This window comes from Leucopleurus acutus (genome assembly GCF_964270905.1).
Source record: "Leucopleurus acutus genome assembly, chromosome: 1".
NCBI lineage: Eukaryota > Metazoa > Chordata > Mammalia > Artiodactyla > Delphinidae > Leucopleurus > Leucopleurus acutus.
In genome coordinates, this window is record NC_139142.1 from 27,507,450 (window position 1) to 27,526,647 (window position 19,198).

At 37.5% G+C, this 19,198-nt stretch overlaps 1 protein-coding gene across 1 annotated transcript; it reads right to left on the reverse strand.

Moving 5' to 3' along the window:
* Positions 1-729: 729 nt before the first annotated feature.
* Positions 730-19,139, reverse strand: FCF1 (FCF1 rRNA-processing protein). The gene is made up of 8 exons (XM_082837900.1): positions 19,098-19,139; positions 18,729-18,796; positions 17,461-17,532; positions 16,709-16,857; positions 5,216-5,288; positions 3,375-3,462; positions 2,052-2,146; positions 730-1,184 (listed from the first exon to the last, which is right to left on the reverse strand). The coding sequence occupies exons 1-8, from the start codon at positions 19,098-19,100 to the stop codon at positions 1,136-1,138; spliced, it is 597 nt and encodes a 198-aa protein (XP_082694026.1). The 5' UTR covers positions 19,101-19,139; the 3' UTR covers positions 730-1,135.
* Between the last annotated feature and the right edge of the window lie 59 nt (positions 19,140-19,198).

Consider the following 19,198-nt stretch of genomic DNA (forward strand, 5'->3'; position numbering starts at 1 on the left):
TGTGGTTTGCCCAATTCATACAGATATTAACTGGTGAAATCAGGATTCTAACCCCAATGGAATGACTCCACAATATTTGGCTTTTAATGTAATTTCCTTTTCATATAGATTTGAAATACCAGCTTTATAACATACCAAATTGCCATAAATATATAGGTCTACTTATGGACTTTCTAGTCTGTTTCAATGATCTATTTGTCCATTCTTAGCTATGTTGTGATCATGTAAAACATCTAATCTGATTATGTTATCCACCCTAATTAAAGTTTTAATAACTCCCCATTGACCTTAGGATTAAGTCCAAACCCTTTAGCATGTCATATAAAGCCCCCTCCCTCCCACCTCCTACCTCTGGAGTCTCAGATGTGGGTACAGACACCTTCCCTTTCTAGTTCTTTTTAAAGATTAACTCAAACATAACTGCTTCTGGTCTTTCTCCCCTCCCCATTCCAACCAAGCAGAAAGAAATCATTCTTTCCACCTGTATGTCTACTCCCTCATACTTTTATCTTAGCATCATTATTTTACCGTATTTATTCATCTACATGTTTCTCTTTTCCATCATAAATGAGTATCTTGAGGATAAGACCATATCTTATTAAATACCTAGTATCACCTTAATAAATATTTGTTGAGTAAATCAATATAAAATGACCATCAAATTATGTGAGCAATTATCTGATTTATAAAAAGATGCAACAAATTTTAAAATGACACAAAATATAATTTTCAAAACAACATTAAAGGGGCTTCCCTGGTGGCGCAGTGGTTGAGAGTCCGCCTGCCGATGCAGGAGACACGGGTTCGTGCCCCAGTCCGGGAAGATCCCACATGCCGCGGAGCGGCTGGGCCCGTGAGCCATGGCCACTGAGCCTGCGCGTCCGGAGCCTGTGCTCCGCAACGGGAGAGGCCACAACAGTGAGAGGCCCGCGTACCGCAAAAACAAAACAAAACAAAACAAAACAAACCCAATAACAACAACAAAAATATTAAAATGTGAGTGTATTTAACCATACTGAGCTCATTACAGAGCAAATGGGTGAGTGGAATAATAATTCATGCTATAGCATGTTTAATGAACTGGCAAAAGAGAAAGTTGGTTGAAGGAAGGCAGAGGAAATTTGTCTTTTAAGAATTAGAACCGAGGGGCTCCATAATCATCTGGCATCCGCTCAATGTTGTACCTGATCAGAACAAAAAATTAACACTGGTAAGAAATGTGGGTCCAGAACCCACCTTAAAAACCCATCCTTTACTGATTACATCACTCTCACCTCCTGTTGTGAATCCTTTTTGTCAGTGGGAACTAAATTTTAAAGGCCTATCATAATGAATGATTTACAGCAAAATGCTGACTATATTATCTTTATTCTTCAAAGTGAGAAAGTTAAGTTGGGGAGCCAGGCTCTGAGTCCAGGTAAGTCCAAGGCCCTCACCCATATTCTTCCCATTCTGTTGTGTTTGTCCCAGGATAAAAGCTGGCCAATAATATCTGAGGACTGACATAGGAATATCCAAGAAGGATAAAAAGCAGCTTTTGTTTGTTTGTTTGTTTTGGCTTAAAATAGTGGTCATTTATTTATTATTTAGTACAACTGTGAGGGCTGAGTAGGTGGTTTTGTTGCTGGCCTCCCTGGGCTCACAGACCTGCCAACAGCTGGGGGCCCAGCTGGCACTGGGTGTCCACAGCTTTTGTTTTTTTAGTAAACTTTTAGTTTCCCAGATGAGGTGGTAATCACATGCACTAGGTTTCAAAAAAATATTTCTAGCCAAAAAGATTAGCTTGATTTTCATTACTGCTTTGTATTTAAGGCCACACATCTCCCTATTTCTTCTAGTGATCTTACTGTAACAATGTGAATGTCTGCCTTATTCCTAAATCCTAGCTCTATCTTTTGCCTTTGCTCTTGTTACTTTGCCTCATTTCTTCAAATAGAACTATGTAAACATTTGATACATCAATCTCTTTCAAATCCTTCTATAACTTGACCTCATTTTTAATTGATATCAATTATATACTTTTAATCACTTCCCTAAGAGAAAGTTCTCACCTATGGTTAGAAATGTACATGATGGGAACTCCAGGGATCTTCCGGATTCTTCGTTTAAGGTCCCGGTCAACTGTGGCCACAATGTAACACTTGTGCTGGAAGAGACCCATTGGGTGTTCACATAGAGCTCATTCAGTGATACTGGATACAACCACTGGCTAGTCTGAAGAACTATTCATTTTCACAGTAAATAGGAAAGGAAAGGCTAAATCAATTTGTTAAGTAGCTACTATGATCTAGGAGCTCAAATTTATAAGCTGCCTGGGCTGAATGTAGTTCTAAGAATTTTGAGGGGGAGAAGATAGAAAAACTATTTAAAAGCTGCAAATTGGTTTTTGTCTTATAAGTGGAGAGGATTTTCGTATCTGTGACAGACAATTCCTTGGTTTTGGGAAAACGCCCTTAGAGGCTCTACACAAAGGTAGAGTAAGTGCCTTAGATCCGAGGGCACAACTTTTGCGGTCTGTGGCATCTCCGGGGCTGACTTACTCTGAGGCCTCCTAGCAGTGGGGGTTGGCTGCCTCCTTGGCCCTAAAGCCAGAATAGGATGATATCCAGGACAAGTCTGAATCAAACAGCTCTAAAAGCACTAACATTTAGCTACAGTTTGGAACTAATTTGTATTGTACTTTACTTCCATCCTACCCAAATCTCTCACTGAGTTTTATAAAGAGTTGCAGATTGGTGTCAGCCATGCTGTGGGAAATTAAGGGAAATGCTGGCCCCACCCATGGGATGAAGTGGCTAAAAGGACGGCAGTGTGGTCACCAGATGAAGATGATTATCCTCAGCAGAGAGAGGCTCTTTAAGTGCAATCAGTAGCAAAAGTTCTTGTAGTATTTGACAAGGAAGCCAGAACACAAGAATCAAAAACCTACTTATTCTAGGGTATGTGTGAAACAGCATCCTGGGAGACTTAGACATAACAAAATTCCTACACAGGGAGTAAATGGAACCTCACTTTAGATTCACAGGGAGGTGGAATTTGATACATTATTATGTCTATACTCACTCACTTAAACCATCTTACAGAGAAGATTTGTGGAATAAAGAATCAGTAAATGCTCCAAATTACACACCCAATAAATGCAAGTGCTAAGATTTGAAATCCTCCCTCAGCCAGTGATCTTTCCATTATGGTTATAATATACACTTCCAATCCATTTTCTCAAGTAAATGAGGACACCTACACTTCACATGAAGGGATTCTATATAATTTTTTTTTATCATTTATATTCCTAGATACTTTACATGAACATTCAGGAAATAAGTTTATCTTTTTTTTTTTAAATAGCACAAAGTACATATTAAAAATGATGATACCTGAGTTACTCTTTGTACTAAGCAGTCATCTGCATAGGTTCCTTTGTGTGTGCATGGTAATCGTTCAAATCTTGGATCCTTGGCAATCCTATATGGTTATAAAAGTGGATTAATGAAAACATTCAAGCAATTGAATAACTTTATGACTCTCAATCAGTGAAATAAGAGTAATGTGATCTATCTGGAGCTTTTAAGACACCCCTCTCCTCCTGAAGCTTATCTTCTAATTGAAAGACAATTTAGAGAGAAAGGAATTACTGACTGACAGCTGCTGTGCCTTACATCATGTACTTGTCACAAAACTGAATTATTATATTTCCATTTTACAGATAAAGCAGCAGATTCAGAGAGATTGATTAATTTGTTCAAAGCTACACAGCTGGGAAAAGCCAGGATTCAAAACCAAATCAATTTTAACCTAACCATTTTACTTTTAGAAAGTTGTCTTACACACATGTACAAGAATATAGGCACAAGGATGTCACTACTACACAGTTTAGAAGAGTGGAAAATTGGAGATAATCTGATTATCCACCAGCAAGGTAAAAGTTAAATACATTTTGGTACCCCTATCCTATTTTAAAAAATGAGGTAGAGTTGTATGTACCAATGTGGAAGGACAAAAAAAAAAATCATATTCATTAATGCCTTCACTGGTCTCAACAGAAAGGTCTTTAGTATGGGGAATGTGATAAGCTTATGATTTTCCAAAACTCTAGTTTTTCACTTGAAAGCTCAATTTTTATCATTGGTAACTAACAGAGTAAGTTGTTTTCCTTGAAGTGACAGGTTCATTGCATTGATTTTTGAGAAAATACCTGCTAAATACCAAAGTCTGAAAAATCAGTGTTTGCCAGTTGTTCTTCACATAAAAATGATATTTCATGAAAAAGAAGCTGGTTCAGCTCACAACTCAAGCACAAAAATGCTTTTCATAGAGACAACGTTCATCCTTTGGTATGTTTTTCTTCTTCTTCCAGTTTTATTGAGATATAATTGACATACAGCACTGTGTAAGTTTAAAGGTATACAGCGTTATGATTTAACTTACATACATCATGAAATGATTACCACAGAAAGGTTACTGAGCAGCCATCAGGAGAAATGCTTTATGTGTACTTCACATTTCACCACACAGAATACTGATGTGTACTGCAGGGTTGAGATTTAATGAAGTTAATGAATTTTACTGCTCTGTTAAGCATATTCTTAAGTGACTGGCATTTTTTTTCAACTGCCAGTGGGTGGTAGTGAAGAATACAAAAACTACTAGCATTATTTGGACCCACTGCCTTGATTTGTACTAAGGCACTGGCATTTTTTGCATTCAGTGCAAATGTCAGCACAGTGACAAAGGCAACATCTTGGAATTATTATGAAAACAGTTTTGCAAACTCCCTGCAACGGTCTCTAGGACCCCTGGGGTGGGGGAGGGTTCCATGAGCCACACTTTGGGAACCACTGCTGTAAACTCAAGGGCACTTTCCAGATAAACTCAAAACTTCTTTAGGTAAACTCAAAATGCTTTACATGTGAAATTCTGAAGAAGATAACTAGATAACAAACTAACAGAAAAACACTTTCTAATTGAAAATCTAGAGGAACTTAAATGGAGGCCCATGAGACCAATATGACTAAGTAACTTAGTTCAAAAAGCTTCAGCTTGAAAACCTCTAACCTTCCAATGTTTGCTTTCTTCATTATAAATAGTTAACTAATTTTGGATGATTTTTATTTAAACTAATCAGACAAGAAATCTTCGGATAGCAAACAGTTGAAGGAGGGTCAAAACAATCTTCATTACACCAAGCTAGAACAAATCTGGACCAGGTCCTTCCTACCTTAGAGCCACTCGATACTTCTGCCCCAATTTCTCAATTTCAGCCATTACGCAGTCAGTTATACAAGGGATACCTGTTAGGAAAAAAAAATTAGTAACAGAACTTGTAAAGGAACTGATTTAACTCTCTCTGAATTATATCCGGTTGAGAGTATGTACGCATGTATGTATGTATGTATGTATATGTATTTACTGTTTGCCGTGCCACACGGCTTGAGGGATCTTAGTTCCCTGACCAGGGATCAAACCGAGGCCCCCAACAGTGGAAGCACAGAGTCCTAACCATTGGACCACCAGGGAATTCCCCTGTTAAGAGTCTTTGAAATGACAGCAAAATAAGCACAGTACAGTGAACAATAAGAACTAGAGAAGAATAAAATCCTTATCTATAAAGAAACTAGGGAACTGTTCCAACCCCACATCACATTCCGTAAAGTATCTGTCATAAACATAACTGGGGAAAAAAAATGAGCTGGATCCTTGTCATTGTTTATATATTAAAATAAATTCTAGATGGAAAAAAATTTAAATGTGAATCAAAATATTTAAATGTGAACCAAAAGAAACCGTGAAATTAACCAGAGAATATGAATTTGATCACATAAAAATATAAAACTTCTGTTTGACAACTATCAAACAAAAAGTCATACTGAAGTAAAATAAAAATAAACTGGAAAAAACATTTTACACATTTGTCAAAGGGTAAATTTTCTTAATATACAAAGAGCTTTATAATAATAGCTTGGAAGCACTGAAATTAAAGCTGTGATTAAAAAATCTTCCAACGAATAAAAGCCCAGAACCAGATGGCTTCACAGGCGAATTCTATCAAACATTTAGAAAAGACCTAACACTTATCCTTCTCAAACTCTTCCAAAATATAGCAGAGGGAGGAATGCTCCCAAACTCATTCTACGAGGCCACCATCACCCTGACACCAAAACCAGACAAAGATGTCACAAAAAAAGAAAACTACAGGCCAGTATCACTGATGAACATAGATGCAAAAATCCTCAACAAGATACTAGCAAACAGAATCCAACAGCACATTAAAAGGATCATATACTACGATCAAGTGAGGTTTATCCCAGGAATGCAAGGACTCTTCAATATATGTAAATCAATCAATGCGATACACCATATTAACAAATTGAAGAATAAAAACCATACGATAAGCTCATTAGATGCAGAAAAAGCTTTCAACAAAATTCAACACCCATTTATGATAAAATCTCTCCAGAAAGTAGGCATAGAGGGAAACTTCCTCAACATAATAAAGGCCATATTATGACAAACCCACAGCCAACATCGTTCTCAATGGTGAAAAACTGAAACCATTTCCTCTAAGATCAGGAACAAGACAAGGTTGCCCACTCTCACCACTATTATTCAACATAGTTTTGCAAGTTTTAGCCACAGCAATCAAAGAAGAAAACGAAATAAAAGGAATCCAAATTGGAAAATAAGAAGTAAAACTGTTATTGTTTGCAGATGACATGACACTATACATAGAGAATCCTAAAGATGCTACCAGAAAACTACTAGAGCTAATCAATGAATTTGGTGAAGTAGCAGGATACAAAATTAACGCACAGAAATCTCTGGCATTCCTATACACTAATGATGAAAAATCTGAAAGAGAAATTAAGGAAACACTCCCATTTACCATTGCAGCAAAAAGAATAAAATACCTAGGAATAAACCTAAGAGACAAAAGACCTGTATGCAGAAACCTATTAGACACTGAGGAAAGAAATTAAAGATGATACAAAGAGATGGAGAGATATACCATGTTCTTGGATTGGAAGAATCAACATTGTGAAAATGACTCTACTACCCAAAGCAATCTACAGATTCAATGCAATCCCTATCAAACTACCACTGGCATTTTTCACAGAACTAGAACAAAAAATGTCACAATTTGTATGGAAACACAAAAGACTCCGAAGAGCCAAAGCAATCTTGAGAAAGAAAAATGGAGCTGGAGGAATCAGGCTGCCTGACTTCAGAGGGGTGGGATATGGAGGGTGGGAGGGAGCGAGATGCAAGTGGGAAGAGATATGGGAACATATGTATATGTATAACTGATTCACTTTGTTATAAAGCAGAAACTAACACACCATTGTAAAGCAATTATACTCCAATAAAGATGTTAAAAAAAAAAAAGGAAGGTGGGAGGTAGATGTAAGAGGGAGGAGATATGGGGATGTATGTATATGTATAGCTGATTCACCTTGTTATACAGCAGAAACTATCACAACATTTTAAAGCAATTACATTCCAATAAAGATGTTAAAAAAATAATAGCTTGGAATTATGTGTTATTTGCCAGACACTGTGCTAAGCACAAGGATTATCTCGTTTAATCTTAAGAACAATTCCTATCAGGTAGCATTGTTATTATTATTCCCATTTTATAGATGAGGAACCTGAAGTACAATGAAGTAACTAGACAGCAAAAGGTGAAGCCAAGGTTTGAACTGAGACTGTCAGGCTTCAGAGTGGGTTCTTAACCACCAGGCTACATTTCAGTTCATAGCAGAAGACATACAAATGGTCAATCAACATAAAAATGCTCAATTTCACTCCTAGTTAAAGAGATATACATTGAGACAAGACTATACTTTCTACCTATTAGGATGGCAAAAATTAAACAGACGAAAACACCCAATATTTGAAGAAATAGGTATCCTCACATTGTAAGTAGGTGTATAGATTTGTATAACTATTTGAGGGCAATTTTGCAATACCTATTAAAATTAAAAAATATATACTCCCTTGATATTGCAATATGGCTTCTAGAAAATGTATTCAAAAGAAATATTCCACCCTAACACAGAGACACATTCACAAAGATATTCACTACAGCTTTGTTTATAATAGGGTAAAAACTGGAAATAATCCAAATGTCTAGTCTTTAAAAACAACATATTTAAACAACAGAATACTTGTAGTGGGGTGGGGGAGGAATGGACTGGGAGTTTGGGGTTAGTAGATGCAAACTATTACATAGAGAATGGATAAACAACAAGGTTCTTCCCTGTATAGCACAGGGAACTATATTCAATATCCTGGGATAAACCATAATGGAAAAGAATATAAAAAAGAATGTATATATGTGTACAACTGAGTCACTCTGCTGTAGAGCAGAAATCAACACGACGTTGTAAATCAACTATACTTCAACAAAAAAAAATAAAGAATACTATAAGTGAAAAAAAAATAAGCCCCATCTATATATATTGGCACAGAAAAATGTTCAAGATGTATTTGTTCAATGTAAAAAGCAAGGAGAAATAGATAACTAAGACGTGATCTATCCATACAATGCCATACAATGCCATACAATGGAATATTATTTGGTAGCAAAAAGAAACGATATACTGATACATGCTTTAACATGAATGACCCTTGAGAACATTACACTAAAATGAAAGAGGACCAAAAATATGTGACCCCATTTTAACGAAATGTCCAAAATAAGCAAATCTATATATAGAGAAAGCAAATTAATGGTTGCCTATGTGCGGCAGGGTGGGGCGGGGGGTTGGGGGGAATGGGGGGGTTGGGGGATGATGGCTAAGGAGCTCAGTTTCTTTTCACATAATGAAAATGTTCTAAAATTGACTATGAATACACTAAAAGCAACTGAATCATATATTTTATTTATTTTTTTTTTTGTGAGATTTTAGTTCCCCGACCAGGGATTGAACCTGGGCCCTCGGCAGTGAGAGTGCAGAGCCCTAACCACTGGACCACCAGGGAATTCCCTGACTCATATATCTTAAATGAGTGACTTATATGGTATGTGAACTAGATCTTAAAGCTGTTTTTTTTTAAAAAAAAGCATGAAGATAAAAAAGTAAATAATGCATGATCTATTCTCATTAATAAACAAAAGTAACCTCTACCCCACAGAAATTGTATATGAATTTTTAAAAGCTGCCCCTTTCTGAGGAAAAGCTTTATAGGGAACTTTCATTTTCTTTATGCTAGATTTTCTTTTTACAAATACATTAACACTCTTGAAAGCAAACAAAGTTAAAAAATCTTAAACTAAAATACAATGCCCAGAAGAAAAAGCAGTTGTAAAATGGAGGAAAGAAGAAGTCAGGAAGAGCAGACAGTCATGGAATCAGAGGGCAATACATGTCTTAAAAGGATCAATTTCAGAGCCATGTAGCACTGAAGCAAGGGCTTGCATCAGGAGCATGGAAGCAGGCTCAGGAAGATCACTACAAAGAGGACTCATGGGCAGAAAAGAAAGCTCATGGGTAGCTAACCATGCTCCTTTGTTAGAATATCAATGCAAGGGACCAGGAGCTATGAAAAGTACAAGGGGCCTCTCCAAGGCAAGAGGAAGATAAAGGCATTCTTTTATAAATAAAGGCAAGTGAAGAAAAATTAAATAAGCAGAGCTTAAAACAGTTAAGGAATCTCCTACGTAACTGAATTTGTACTGTAGTAGAATGTTTCTTCAGACTTTACTTTGAGGTATTATGTTACACAGAAAGTGGTATTTTCCTTAATAAGCTTGTTTTTGGAAAAGGCACCATGAGAACATTTAGCTGTATGCATTACAGCTATACTCTATGGTATCCATATCTGCAGAAAAACCTAACTATAGGACTAAAGCTATCCTAAACAATCATCTTTTTTTCTTTTTTTTTTTTTTTTGGCCACACTACGCACTTGTGGGATCTTGGTTCCCTGACCAAGGACTGAACCTGCGCCCTCAGCAGTAGAGTGAAAGTGCCGAGTCCTAACCATTGGATGGCCAGAGAATTCCCCTAAACAATAACCATTTAGATAATAGTGGCAGAGCTATACAGTCAGGGAAGCAATTCACCTCCAAGGGGCCATGCTTGAATCCTCCATCTATTTCATTTATAAATAGGTCACAGCATTCCTGGAGAAGCAGGAACGCCATAGGAATACAAGAAGTCTACCAAGATTAGTGTCTTCCCTCATACAGGCCACCCTAGTACACTTTTACAGGCATGGTAGTGCGTCAACTTCAGACTACTCTTTATGATTTCTAAGAGGCTTTTTAAAAAATTAAAGTATTGGATGTGGGCTTCCCTGGTGGCGCAGTGGTTGAGAGTCCGCCTGCCGATGCAGGGGACACGGGTTCATGCCCCGGTCCTGGAAGATCCCACATGCCGCGGAGCGGCTGGGCCCGTGAGCCATGGCCGCTGAGCCTGCGCGTCTGGAGCCTGTGCTCCGCAACAGGAGAGGCCACAACAGTGAGAGGCCCGCGTATGGTTAAAAAAATTAAAAAATAAAATAAAATAAAGTATTAGATGTACATAGCTTTAAAAAAATATGAAAAGGACTATATGAAAAAGTAACCATCCCCTGATCTTTTCCCACCCCACCAATTCTGATCCATAGAGATGACTATTTTAATTCATTGGCTGTTTTTCTCACTTGGTGGTTACCTTTATAACTTGGTTAATAATAAACTTATGCAGTTACTTTTTTTTTAGGAAGATAATCAAAGATATTTATTGCAACATTGGTTATGTTAATGTATATTTTCTAGATTTTTTTCATCTTAGTGCATCCAAGTTTTGAAATGCTTGAAAGCTGTACAAAGGTCTTCGTAGCATGTATTAACATGGAAAGGTGTTCATGATACATTACTCAGTGAAAAAAAAACAGGTGGCCAAAAAGCATGCATAGTATAATTCCAATTATGTTTACATCTATATTTTTATTAATTGTAAAAGGTTGGAAGGTAATACCCAAACTATTAACAGTGATTATTTCTGGGAAGTAAAATCACGGCCTGATGCGGGGGAGAACTTTTGCCTATTCTTTTTATGTTCTGTATTGCTTAGTTTTTCGTTTTTTTGTTTTTTAAATATGTATTTATTTATTTATCTAGTTGCACTGTCTTAGTTGCAACAGGTGGGCTCCTTAGTTGCAGCTCACTGGCTCCTTAATTGTGTCACGTGGGCTTCTTCGTTGCCGCAGGCAGGCTCCTTAGTTGCGGCACATGGGATCCTTAGTTGAGCATGCAAACTCTTAGTTGTGGCATGCATGTTGGATCTAGTTCCCTGACCAGGGATCAAACCCAGGCCCCCTGCATTGTGAGCATGGGGTCTTAACCACTGTGCCACCAGGGAAGTCCCTGTATTGTTTAGTTTTAATGTACATGTTACTATTATAATTTACATAATTTAAACACATGTTAAATGATTTTTGACTCACCACTTCCTGTAAAACAAAGTCTAAACTCCTTAGCTTTTTACTTAAAGCACTCAACAATTTGTCTCCAAATCACTTCTGCCAATCTTTAAGAAATGTTTGTGGACAGAATTGAGTTTCACCTTCACTCTCCCACTTATACTCACTTGAGCCCAACTATTCTCACCAAATTTGCTCTCATGTTTTCAACCTTTGGGAGTGTCCTTTCCTTTGCCTGGAATGCTCTCTCTCTCTCTCTCTCTCTCTATTCATTAAAATCCAACCAAGCTATGAAGCTCAGATCAAGTAGCACTCACCCTCTCTTGAATTCCTATATTATATAATATCTGATACTCAAGAGTGATCATTATCGAATGAAGAAATGAATCTTCAAGTTTCTGTTTAGTTTTCTCATTCGTAAAATGGGGACATACTACTCATCATATTAAGTTATTGTGAGGATTATGATAATTATGAAAAGCACTTAACACAACACCAGAACATAGTAATTCATAGTTCAAAACAGCTGGCATTATGATTGTCTTTTTTTCATCTACTGACATCTCCTCTCTCCATCTAGATGGTCAAATCCTGGATGACAGAAACAGCACACCATATATTCTAGCACCCTTCTTTAAACTCTGTGTAGTAGAGCCACTTCATATTTATTGTTAATGGTGACAATGAAGATTATGAAAGAAATATACCACTAACTTTCAAAGAAATAACAAATCACTTAGTTTGGAAAATACTATGACTTCATGGTACCAAGAATAACATATTAACATGGAATTATAATAGTAAAACATTACTGAGATGAAATATACAAATAAAACAATATGTTCTTTCTTCAGTGAAATCACAGAAAATAGGATAGGTCATTCCTAGAATTCTATTTTCACAAACGTAGTCAATACTTACTAGATCCCAGACAATAGTAGGGAATTATTTACGGAAAACACCAGACGAATTTGGTTTAATATCTTGTTGGCAGATAACACATCATGCTTCTATAGGAGCTCCATGTGTTCCAGAATTTTGATGTAATAGGATTTTACATACTGTCATAAAAATAGAATGCTCTACTGCAAAGACATAGCAGGAGTGACCAAGTCTTGTTATGTTTAATTCCTCACATTGTTCCTGTCCAAAATCACTGCTACATTACAGCCTTCAAATTTCAGTCAATTTACTGGCAGCTTGATTGGATCAGTTTCTGTTCCCACTTAATCCCACCTGACAGATATGATCTGGGTGGCATGGCACAGTGCCACTGAAACAACTGGAGTCCCTGATACAGTACATTACCCTAGAACAATAAAGTCAGATTGTTATTTTATCTTTGGAGGCCTAAAAATTATTTTTCTGAGCATGGCTTCTCGTTTGGTTTGTGTGTCTGCTCGGTACTTTACAGTTAAACCAACTTTGTCCCTCATCAGTGTGTAACTCTGTGTCCAGTATTTCAAGAAGTCAAAGTGTGAATCATTTAAATAAGATACATAGGTGCCTTATTTTTTTTGTTTTGTTTTTGTTTGTTTTGTTTTAGCATTATTTACTTATTTATTTTTGGCTGCGTTGGGTCTTCGTTGCTGTGCATGGACTTTCTCTAGTTGCGGTGAGCGGGGGCTACTATTCATTTTGGTGCACGGGCTTCTCAGTGCAGTGGCTTCTCTTATTATGGCTTCTCTTGCTGTGGAGCATGGGCTCTAGGAGCACAGGCTTCAGTAGTTGTAGCTCGCGGGCTCTAGAGCACAGGCTCAGTAGTTGTGGCGCATGGGCTTAGCTGCTCTGCGGCATGTGGGATCTTCTCGGACCAGGGCTCGAACCTGTGTCCCTGCATTGGCAGGCAGATTCTTAACCACTGCGCCACCAGGGAAGTCCCTTAAATATTTTATTTAAACTTAAAAATTGGGGGGGAGGGATAAATTGGGAGATTGGGATTGACATATACACTCTACTGTATATAAAATAGATAATAAGGACCTACCGTGTAGCACAGGGAACTCAATACTCCATAATGGCCTATATGGGAAAAGAATCTAAATAAGAGTGGATATACATACATGTATAACTGATTCACTCTGCTGTATACCTGAAACCAACACAACACTATAAACCAACCACACCCCAACAAAAATTCTAAAAAAACCTTAAAACTTATACGTGTAACTAGCATCTTTTTTTTTTAACATCTTTATTGGAGTATAATTGCTCTACAATGGTGTGCTAGTTTCTGCTTTATAACAAAGCGAATCAGCTATACATATACACATATCCCCATATCTCCTCCCTCTTGCGTCTCCCTCCCACCCTCCCTATCCCACCCCTCTAGGTGGACACAGAGCACCGAGCTGATCTCCCTGTGCTATGTGGCTGCTTCCCACTAGCTATCTATTTTACATTTGGCAGTGTACATATGTCCAAGCCACTCTCTCACTTAATCCCAGTTTACCCTTCCCCCTCCCCGTGTCCTCAAGTCCATTCTCTACATCTGCGTCTTTATTCCTGTCCTGCCCCTAGGTTCTTCAGAACCATTTAATTTTTTTTAGATTCCATATATATGTGTTAGCATATGGTATTTGTTTTTCTCTTTCTGACTTACTTCACTCTGTATGACAGACTCTAGGTCCATCCACCTCACTACGAATAACTCAATTTCATTTTTTCTTATGGCTGAGTAATATTCCATTGTATATATGTGCCACATCTTCTTTATCTATTCATCTGTTAATGGACACTTAGGTTGCTTCCATGTCCTGGCTATTGTAAATAGTGCTGCAATGAACACTGTGGTACATGACTCTTTTTGAATTATGGTTTTCTCAGGGTATATGCCCAGTAGTGGGATTGCTGGGTCATATGGTAGTTCTATTTTTAGTTTTATAAGGAACCTCCATACTGTTCTCCATAGTGGCTGTATCAATTTACATTCCCACCAACAGTGCAAGAGGGTTCCCTTTTCTCCACACCCTCTCCAGCATTTATTGTTTCTAGATTTTTTGATGATGGCCATTCTGACTGGTGTGAGGTTTTACCTCATTGTAGTTTGGATTTGCGTTTCTCTAGTGATTAGTGATGTTGAGCATCCTTTCATGTGTTTGTTGGCAATCTGTATATCTTCTTTGGAGAAATGTCTATTTAGGTCTACTGCCCATTTTTGGACTGGGTTGTTTGTTTTTTTGATATTGAGCTGCATGAGCTGCTTGTATATTTTGGAGATTAATCTTTTGTCAGTTGCTTCATTTGCAAATATTTTCTCCCATTCTGAGGGCTGTCTTTTCGTCTTGTCTATGTTTTCCTTTGCTGTGCAAAAGCTTTTAAGTTTCATTAGGTCCCATTTGTTTATTTTTATTTCCATTTCTCTAGGAGGTGGGTCAAAAAGGATCTTGCTGTGATTTATGTCGTAGTGTGCTCTGCCTATGTTTTCCTCTAAGAGTTTTATAGTGTGCAGTTACTTTTTATATTTATTAATTTTAGGCATTTAAATTATTTACCTCTCTTACTCATCACACATGCCTTATCCCATCTTCCCAATTTTATTTTTTTAAATATTTAAATATTTATTTATTTATGGCTGCATTGGGTCTTTGTTGCTGCACCCGGGCTTTCTCTAGTTGTGGCGAGCGGGGGCTACTCTCTGTTGCAGTGCACAGGTTTCTCATTGTGGTGGCTTCTCTTGCTGTGGAACGCTGGCTCTAGGCGCATAGGCTTCAGTATCTGTGGTACTCAGGCTCAGTAGTTGTGGCTCGCGGGCTCTAGAGTGCAGGCTCAGTAGTTGTGGCACATGGGCTTAGTTGCTCTGCGGCATGTGGGATCCTTCCGGACCAGGGCTCAAACCCATGTCCCCTGCATTGGCAGGCGGATTCTCAGCCACTGCACCACCAAGGAAGGCCCCCCGATCTTGCTAATTTTAATAAATCAATAAACAACATTCAAATTACTTTCATTCTGTAAATGTTCATTATATAGTACCTTTTAAATATTAAAGATGAAGGTGCGCATTTTTTCCTTTGATTCCAATAATTTATTCTTTACGGACAAGTTAAAGTCTAATTTTCATTTGTACCTTCAACTAGATGACTGGCAAATATATGAATATAAAGTCACCACAATACGCAACAGATCTATTAGGAAGTTATTCCCTTGTCCTTGGCCTAAATTTTTTTTTCCTTCTCATGGTAGGAAGAGAAGATCATTTGAAGGAAGAGATACCCAAACACACAAGGGAAATCTATTAATGGTAAATTGCATACCTACGTGTAAATAAACTACCTTAGATCCTTTGTGGTACAAATAAACATCACACTGAATAAACTTAAGAATAGTTGACCATCATCATTTCTGGTTCTCTGATTGTAAATGGCAAAATGTCTTATTTAGCTTTTCCACATTGGAGTGGAATGGAGGATGTTTCCTACTTAATGTAAATAAATAAATAAATAAATAAATAGTGAGAAGTGAAATAAATTTTCATTTATCCAGAATTTTAAAATCTGTTTTAAAATCCTAAAACAGAAAATTCCCCACCTATTTTTTTTCTAAATTGATGTCTATAATGATGATCAAAGCATGCTAAGTGTTTTATGAATTGTGAAAGTTTAATTATTCCCAGTCAAGTTTGCATCATATTTCTGTGGGTTTTTTTGTTTTTGCGGTATGCAGGCCTCTCACTGCTGTGGCCGTGCAGGCTCAGTGGCCATGGCTCATGGGCCCAGCCGCTCCGCGGCACATGGGATCTTCCCAGACTGGGGCACGAACCCGTGTCCCCTGCATCGGCAGGTAGACGCTCAACCACTGCACCACTAGGGAAGCCCGTATATTTCTGTTTTTTCATAAATGTCTTTTTTCTTTTAACATTTTTTGGCATATTTCTTTTCAGTCCTTTTTTTCTTAAAATTTATTTATTTATTTGGCTGCATTGGGTCTTAGTTACAGCACGTGGGGTCTTCGTTGTGGCCTGTGGGATCTTTAGTTGAGGCATGTGGTATCTTTTAGTTGCGGCATGTGGACTCTTTAGTTGCGGCACACAGGCTCTTAGTTGCAGCATGCGAGAACTAGTTTCCTGACCAGGGATCGAACCTAGGCCCCCTGCATTGGGAGGGTGCAGAGTCTTAACCACTGGACCACCAGGGAAGTCCCAGCATTATATTTCAATTCACTGAAAATGGTCATTGCTATGGTGAGCAAATTAAATAGCCAGCAATTCAGTTAAACTAGAACCCCATTCCCCTCTTTTCATGTAGTTGGATAAGTATGATTATTCTGTACAAATGTCACAGAAATGGAAAGGTCTGATACTCACACTTGGCATACAGACAGTCCATCATTGACTGCACTAAGTCCAGTTTGGCTTTAATGGAAAAGTTGATAAAGTTGGTATCGACCAGGATGTGGTAAGGTGGGCCCAGCTGTGTGTTATATTGGAAGAATAAGCAGGAAGGGTGTTGGGGGCTGAAGGAAAAAGAAACAAAACACAAAGTAATGTCTACACTGATATTTGGTAAAAACAAAAAGAAGTCTCTGCTTGCAACAGTTTGTTCCTTTTTCCTTTCTTTGGAAATAAATCCTAATAAATCCTGTGATGATATATCCATCACCAATCTAGAGCAAATAAGAAAAATAAGAAAAATGTGATGAGGTTTCATAAAGTTAAGTGTATTTATTTAAAAGGAATGACCTTTATCCTGAAAATATGCCCTTACTACTTTTTGGTGACACATTCTCTCTTTTATGAAATGCTGGTATGTTAAAACAATGGCAATTACTTCTTTTGAAAGATTCTTGGCAAAGAAAAACAAATGATCCTAGATTTAATTCCCAGGATTTTAGGGAAAATTTTACTGCTCTATGAAGTCCAAAAACCTTCAAACCATTAGAATTGGTATATACTCATCAATAACACTTTCATTTGCATAGCTTCATTTGTATAGTTGTGCCAGACAGACAAATGACTGAGCAAATCAGTTCAGGGAAAGCCTGAATTTCTATGAGGTCTACAGTTTTAGAATCTTTCTTCTAGTTTTAAAGGAAAACTTGAAATTTTTGATTACTCACACTTCTCTTTCCTTGAGTGCACTGGGATCTTTCTTTTCTTTCTTTTTCGGTTTTAATCTATCCTTTTCTTTACTAGGGAAAAAAAACAAGTAAATTCAATGTAGGGGAGAAGAAAAAACCATAGCAGTTATAACCTCGTGAAAATTAAAAGTTTCTTTTTTTTTTTGTCTAGAAAGGAAATTCTACTTTGTGACTTCATTATATTAATATCAGTATACACTTTTTGAGCACGAATAACTATGTGGGAAATAGCCTGGAATTAATCAGTAAAACATAATTAAATTTTAAAACCATTAGCTAATAATCCATAAAAATTGTTAATGGATAAATAAATGTTGGTTAGATTATTATTTCGTTCTTAGTCAGAAGCTCTCATATCAAGGATCAAAATCCACTTCCAAGCAGTGGGTAAACAGGCTGACATTTATCTTCTAAAGACTGAGATGCTTCAACAGCAGGAGGAAAAGGGTTCCCCTACATGTCTCTTAAAAAGCACTAAAATGTGACAATATATATACAAAATTTAACTTTAACTAGAAACAGAATATTATTAGTGGGGCAAATTTCCTTAAAATTACATAATAAATACATACAAAAGGCCAAGAATACAATTTAATAACAAATGAAGGCTCTAACAACCACTCACTCCTTTGTTCTAAGGCTCAGAAACAGTGAAGTCTAGTCCTTACTTATTTAATAACTCAGTCCATTGTTCACTGAAGCAGGCAAGCTGTTTAGTTCCTCCTTATAATAGGGAATATCATTCTACTCTCTTCTTCCAGAGTCATAAATCTTCTTATAAGATTTATAAAGTGGAGACATCTATGTATTTTCCCATTTTTTCTTTCAAAAATACTTGATTTGTCAGGTGCTGGTACAGCCATGGTCTCTGACCTCACTGCCTTTCAAAAATTATAACAAACGTTTTTTTCCCGGGGAATGTGCAGTGTAATGGCAAGAACATAGAGATAATCCTACCTACCTCACAGAACTGTTAGGAGGCTTAAATGTGATATGGCACATACAGTATATAAAAACGGTGGTACAAATTGAACACTTAAGCGACGATGAATTCCCATCCCATTCACCAGTGTACTTGCTCATCAGCTAAGTAACTGTTATACTTTATTACCCTATGCTATATAAATCCAAGACACAATAATATCAAAACTAAACACAAAACAACAACAAAAACTTTTACTACTTATCCCCTCGTGACTTCTATATCTCCGGGCAGTCTATGAACCCAGTTGATTCCAGACACTCACAGCCTCTGATCTCTGAGACTAAGCATTCGCTTCATGGTCGCATACTTCCGTGTTTTCTTTTGTTTCCCCTTAAAACAAAAATTTTAGAGTTAAAAGAGTTGAAAGTACATGGCATCTTCTTGAGTTCCTTTTCTTTTGTCCACACCCCTCTTCCCTCAAATACCCAACTCTTCTTATTCTAGCTGCCTCAACCCAGCGCTCTCCCCACTCGCTAGAGCATAACAGGCACCACTCCAAGCAGCTTAAAAGCTAAGATCAGAATGAAAATAAGCAAGGGGAATATTGTGGGAATTTGGCCAATGGCTACTCCCTCAATCTCTGTCCCAAACGTGGTCTGACAATGCCCCTTCTCGAACCCTCGTCTCTCACCATGTTCACGCCGCACTGTTGTTTCTTCCGGAATCACCAGCAACACGACACTTTTGCGTCAGCCGTATAGCGCTTCCGGCAAAGGCTAGCCCGGAAGCGGA